The sequence below is a fragment of the Dendroctonus ponderosae genome, unplaced genomic scaffold (assembly GCF_020466585.1).
Source record: "Dendroctonus ponderosae isolate FM_Combo_2020 unplaced genomic scaffold, Dpon_F_20191213v2 Dpon_F_20191213_7, whole genome shotgun sequence".
Classification (NCBI taxonomy): domain Eukaryota; kingdom Metazoa; phylum Arthropoda; class Insecta; order Coleoptera; family Curculionidae; genus Dendroctonus; species Dendroctonus ponderosae.
In genome coordinates, this window is record NW_026018916.1 from 2,226,721 (window position 1) to 2,233,346 (window position 6,626).

Here is a 6,626-nt window from a genome sequence, read left to right on the forward strand (position 1 = left end):
CTTCCAAAGACTATGAAAGTTTCAAGTTTCTACTGGCTCTAGACCGGAAGATCCCAGTTTTTAAAGCAGCCTATGCAACTGCTTCCATATGTTCATTGTTTAATCAACATTTACCAAGTTGGTAAAAATCAATTTAGACGGCGATTTACATAAAATTTTCAGTTTATGAGTACTCAAATGTCTTCTGCAGAGTGTAAAATTTTCAAGTCGCTGCTGGCTCCAGGCCGGAAGTTACGAATTTTTACATCAGACCTTGCAGTTGCTTGCAAACCTTGATTTTTAAGTAAAGATTTACCAAGCCGGTAAAAATCAGAACACCAGGCGACTTCAAGGAAATTTGCACCACTTTCGCACTAAAGTGTCTTCCACAGACTCTGAAAGTTTCAAGTTTCTGCTTGCTCTAGTTCGAAAGTGCGCATTTTTTTAAACAGACGATGCAACTGTTAACAACCCGAAAAACTTCCAGTCGATAAATTCCTCTACTCTAGACTAATTTAATTATTAAGCTTGCGTTAAGGTCTCTTTTATTTATGGACTGAAACCACTGTAACTTTTTCTTGTAGTCCTGATGATGAGGCAAATATAGCCGAGACGTTGGCCCAAGAATTTTTTGCCGCTATTGACCCATAGACCCACACAGTCCAACGAACATCTTTTATACATTTTCGAGATGTCGCCTGTTTTTGAAAAAATAGTTTGCCAGAAACGTCTAAAACCTCCATTATTGATTGAGTCTCTAGTTGCCACAACATGGGCATTAAAATTGAAAAATGTGCTTCGAAATAGTTGAAACATGAACATTCTCCTTATGAGTTCCACCTACTCGGCTCGTATGGTGGACATACGAAAAGGCGCTAAGCCATAGATAAATTCCGCGACCTGTCGACCCCTACTGCCATAAACTCCTATCGGCACTCCTATAATTATAGGAGACGACCATTTCAGCATATTGTTAGTAAATGTTTCTACCTATGACAAATTATGCGTGTCTCTTTGCGTCTCCGCTCGCATAACTGATGATGGTAATTGCTTTTGGGGTCGTGACGGCTTTGGATGTTGAGCTCGCGTCGAGAAAAATCCTTCTTGTGGCCAGTTTCGGTTGCCTCCAAACCCCAACTGGACGATATTTGATACTCAACTGCGTGATATTATTGCAGCTTCATTGGCCATGAGCAAGTTCAGTGCGGTCATCCGCGACCCGAACATATTCAGTTTCAGCGCATTCCATTTTTTCCATGCTTCGCAATGATTAAATTACAGTTTCCATTTCCATTTATCATTGCGTGTCCATCGATAAAAGCGATTAGAAAAATGCGACAACCGCGCGCTCATCGTTCAATCTTTCACATCTTACACGGATTGGACGTTAAAAAAATTGTAGCATCATGATGGGCCGTGGGCGTCCTTCTCTGTTTGAATCCTATTTTAATATGGCATTCTATTATTTCAACCACCATTAATATCAATCTTTAAGTCGTTCGAATTCGATAAATCTTCGCCCGCAGTTTTACCATCGATACCGTAATTCGCTCAGGCCGGTTCTTCAGCAACCAACAAGTGAGTGTTGGGTTTTTTCGTTGCTTGCAAAGCACAGGGTTGGAAGTTCAAATGAAACTAATTTTCCAATCAGGAGCGTAGCTGGCGCCGCGTGTCTCACTCGCCCCATAGGAGTCAATGGGGGATGCAAGATGATCTGAGCGTTGCTGCGTTCCCACTTGATACCTTCGCGGCTTAAAATAACTCGCGCGGTGAGCACAACACAACAAAATCTAAACATAATTTTTAGGACAATTTTGACGCTTTCAACTGAGTATCCAAAAATGTTGTTTTGTCCAGAAAATCGCGATAGGAAATGCGCCAAAACTTAGTAGTTGGTTTCGCCAAAGTTATAGTAGACTGGGAATCTGCGATTACTTAACAGATGATTGATTACATGCTGTTCAATCGGAGCCTAACGGTAGTACGGACATTGCTAAAACTATTCATGTGCAATCCGAAAAAGCCCGTCTTGACAGACTTATAATTGTTATTAGAAATTGATTTATACCCGCAACTCGGGTACATGGAGAAAGCCCGATCTTTGTTTTTGGTCGATTAGATTTTAATGAACCTTCTTAGGAGGTACATCAATCGGCATCCAAACAATGTCTAGGTGTATGAAACCGGTGGGTTTTTCGGCTAAATGAGTCTTCCTCGATCTGCACGCTAATCGGGCGAGTTTCCCCAGCCCAAACCCCAGATTAGAATTGAATTGTGTGAATAAGGCGGCCTGAAGCAACGCAAGTAAGATTGCAAGAGTCTTGCCTGGGCTGCTAATTAATTACGTGTCGATTAATTTTCATAATTAATTTTTCCTAGTCTACTTTTACCGACGGTTATTGTGCAGTGTGCGTGGGATAGTTTCCCTTTCGGCTTTTTGCCTAATGGTGCAATTGAATATCGAATTTGCATTATTTCCATTAAAATTGGTTCGGGATGTGTGAATTTCCTGTGAAATCACTGTGCTGATGACTTGGGTTGTAGGCGGATTTTACCAGTTTTTTCTAGCAACAGTTTTCAAACCCGCGGTTAGTTTCATTGGATATTTAGAGGACAGTTTGAGCTTCATGACGAGTACGACTTTTACATTGGAAGAGATCAAATGCTCAGCAAAAAAATTATGAACAAAATTGTTTTTCTTTTCAAACTTGCGCCTAATTTTATTCAGTTATTAGCGCGTTGTTAATGCAGAAAAGTCGAGTTTATAACTGCTGGATCGAGAATTGAAACACGTGACTTTCGCATAAAATATCAACAAAGAGCGTTTCCTGTTAAGTGGATTAGAAAACAAATTTAAAAAAATCTTTTTCCAATCCCGCGGTGGTTTTCCATCAGATATTTGCAGTTCTGTAAATGCAAATGTTGCTTGAATCATGCGGTTTTTGCACGTTTTGTTTGCACCCAAAAAACACGCGACTTTTGCATAAAATATCAACAAAGAGCGTTTCCTGTTAAGTGGATTAAAAAACAAATTAAAAAAGTATTTTCCCAAACCTGCGGTTGTTTTCCATCGGATATTTACAGTTCTGTAAATGGAAATGTTGCTTGAATCATGCGGTTTTTGCACGTTTTGCTTGCGCCCAAAAAACTCGCGACTTTCGCATAAAATATCAACAAAAAGCGTTTCCTGTTAAGTGGAATAAAAAACAAATTTAAAAAAATCTTTTCCCAAACCCGCAGTGGTTTTCCATCGGATATTTACAGTTCTGTAAATGGAAATGTTGCTTGAATCATGGAGTTTTTGCACGTTTTGCTTGCGGTTTTTGCACGTTTTGCTTGCGCCCAAAAATCACGCGACTTTCGCATAAAATATCAACAAAGAGCGTTTCCTGTTAAGTGGATTAAAAAACAAATTTAAAAAAATCTTTTCCCAAACACGCGGTTGTTTTCCTTCGAAACGCGGTTGTTTTCCTTCGAAACAACCGCGGGTTTGGGAAAAGATTTTTTTAAATTTGTTTTTTAATCCACTTAACAGGAAACGCTCTTTGTTGATATTTTATGCGAAAGTCGCGTGTTTTTGGGGCGCAAGCAAAACGTGCAAAAACCGCATGATTCAAGCAACATTTCCAATTTTCCTAACGGAGCTTCCACTTCTTCCAGCACACTAGACGAGTTAGAAATCAAGCAAACCATCTTCATTGTAATAAACTAATCATTTTTTGTGGTTGTTTCAGCTGTACATCGAAATACGTGGGCGAATACTGCCAGCACTTGAACCCCTGCCATACTGGAAAGGGGCCGGGGCCCCGATGCCAGAACGGGGGCTCCTGCCAGGTCCGGATTGGGCAGGGCGGCGTCCCGGGGTTCGAATGCATGTGCCCTTTGGGGTTTAGTGCGTCCCTTTGCGAGATCCATGTGGCTAACAGTTGCGACCGCCGGCCCTGTCTCAATGGGGGCACCTGCTCCTTAAGATCTTTGGAGAGTTATCAGTGCTCCTGTGCTCCTGGATACACTGGTAAGTACATGAATTTCTCAATTTTATTTGAGCTGATTCAAAATTGGCTGGTTTTCGCGTCGTCTGCAGGCCTTTCGGACGTTTCGATAGCAAACGCAGTCCARCGTCTTCAGAGGCGTGTTCACACTCGAGTTGAATAAACGACCTTAAACTGATTTTGCAGTCAGGAACGTGCCTGGCATCGCTTCTCTCTCTYGCACCCAGGRAATGCTAAGAGRGATGCRAGATGGTCTGCCGGYGCTGCGTTCCAAATTGGCACCTTSACGGCTAAAAAAACTCAGCGTTGCGATGCACAAAATTTGAAAAAGTTGTAATTTTCGGGCCAATATTCAATTACATGGTATTGAATCTAGCGAGTYCTCGAAGTTTTTGAAAAACCATTGATTATTTATTCGTATTATTGATATTATTCGTCCTGACACCAGTGTTCCTCTTTGAATGTGAGTCGCGTCTGAGGATGGGTGCTAGCGAAACGTCTGGGCCAAATCCCTTATTTAGCCTTAATTATACATCAGTTTGAATGTCGCGAGCTTTCAATTGAGCAGAAATCATGTAATGTCCCTAAGACTAGCTGAAAATTTGCATATTACAGTTGCCATTTAAGGCTTTAATTGATACGCCTTGCAATAATTACCGATGCAACAGTTGCACTAAAACTCATTTTATAGGCATTTGCCAATAAGGAAGTCCCGTAAACATGGAAGGCTCAGCGTGCAGCTCAGTGAGATCTTGAGGCTTCTTTGTGGAGAATTTGACGAAAACTACTGGTTGAAAAAAAGCTTGAAACCCATTCTACAATCTTGCCCATTAGCTTGATGACCATTTTGTCACTTAACCCGAGGAATATATTACTTAAACAGGCATCGAAAGTCCATTTTCTAACTCAACTGGTGTGTTTATTGTTCGAGCCAAAGATAAATCACGGCCACCTTTATCTGTTTTAACGGTCCAGCAGTCGAATTTAAATAATTTATAAACTTAATGGAGCATTATTATTGTTATGTGTTTCCATGTAGCACTCACACACGAGAATGAGAGATGTTTAGCAATATTTAGTGCCCGTGTGAAAGTAAACGCCCAGTATAAGTACCGCGCCTTTATAGGCAGCTTGTTCGATATAAAATCCGTACGTGTACTAAAACTGGTATACCATAACATACAGTTTTTCCACTTTGGGAGCGGTTTAAGTAATATGAGTGCAGTAAATGCAAATATTGGATTCGGCCGTGATTGAAGCGAACCAATTAATTGGGAAAACCGTTTTTTTTTGCAGGCGAACACTGCGAGAAGCAAGACCATTGCGCTTCGCAGCCTTGCAGGAATGGAGCCGAGTGTATTAGTGTGGGCGACTCGTACCAGTGCAAGTGTGCGGCTGGTTTTACTGGTGCGAGTTGCAAGGACGACAAAGACGAGTGCAAACAGAAGCCATGCAAGCACGGAAAATGCCACAACACCCACGGAAGTTACGCGTAAGTCCATTTCGTCTATCCTGATTTCGCAACTGTTATTCTCGCATTATTACTAATAATCATTCTGATATTATTCAATTTTAATGCGATCTCCTGCACAGGAAACAATGAGCTTGTTAACGGTCGCGGCGCAATAATTATAACGAAAAAAGCCTGTTTCCCATGCTAAACTTTGTGTTTGCCTTATGGCTGGATCACACATACACACGCAATTCTAGTTTGTTTTAATGTTTAGACAATCATTTCGGAATTATGAACGAGCCTGCAATGGCTCATGTCGTCAACCAAGAGGTGTTTATCTCGTTTTTTCTCCGGCTTTAAGCCGTTTGTTTGTAGCAGCTTCATTTCCTGAACAAACATTTCAACTGAGTTTCACACACTTGGAGCAGAAGGAAGAAAAGTGTTTTTGATGGATGATATTTTTCATGTTTTATCAACATCCTGCTAAAATTTCGAGCCGTTTCTCCGTCAAAGCCTGACGGGATGGTTTTTTAATAGCGAAACGATTTGGCGAGAAATTCACCAATTTCTCAGCCAAAGTTTGTTGCATTCAGAAAAATCAGTCGGTTGCCCGATTTGGGCGAAATTCGGTCTGCGTATTGCCTAATAGTTGGCAAACGCCCTGTAAATATTTCAAGTTATTCCCCGTTCCAAATGCGGAGTTTTCATTTTTTCTCCAAAAATACATTTGCATGGTATCGTTCTTCTTCTGACCTCAGCTCGATCAGCTTCTAAAAAATCAGTCTTTACCCAAATGTGACTGGAATTTCACCTCGGTATTGCTCAATATCAAAGTCCAGTCCTGCATTTTTGTCACAAATTGTTCTTTTTTAACGTCAACTTTATCGGCTTCTGAAAGACCATTTATTTGAAAGATTTGAGTCGAGTGAGTTTTGATTTTTTGTTTAAAACATCCGCCTTGTTTTAACCTTCATCATCAGGGCAACTTAGCAGTGTCATCCAGGGGCGGATCCAGCTTTAAGATCAGAGGGGGGTTATGCAGAAAAAAATCAGTCTTCTGTTGTTTATGAAATTAAAAAAATGTTCGTCGTTTTGTGCGAGGGTGGTGCAAGATTATTGCAAAATTTCATGTTTTCCGTCCCGTTTTACATGTTTCTCGGAAGCAAAATGAGCAAGAACGCTCGTTTTTACATCATTCCAGA

At 40.8% G+C, this 6,626-nt stretch overlaps 1 protein-coding gene across 1 annotated transcript in view; it reads left to right on the forward strand.

The window, feature by feature from the left end:
• Positions 1-6,626, forward strand: part of LOC109539202 (neurogenic locus Notch protein) — an 83,936-nt gene that overhangs the window by 27,089 nt on the left and 50,221 nt on the right. The window contains exons 3-4 of the mRNA XM_048668537.1: positions 3,714-3,994; positions 5,268-5,463. Coding sequence (XP_048524494.1) covers positions 3,714-3,994; positions 5,268-5,463 — 477 coding nt within the window. The remainder of the gene's footprint in view (positions 1-3,713; positions 3,995-5,267; positions 5,464-6,626) is intronic.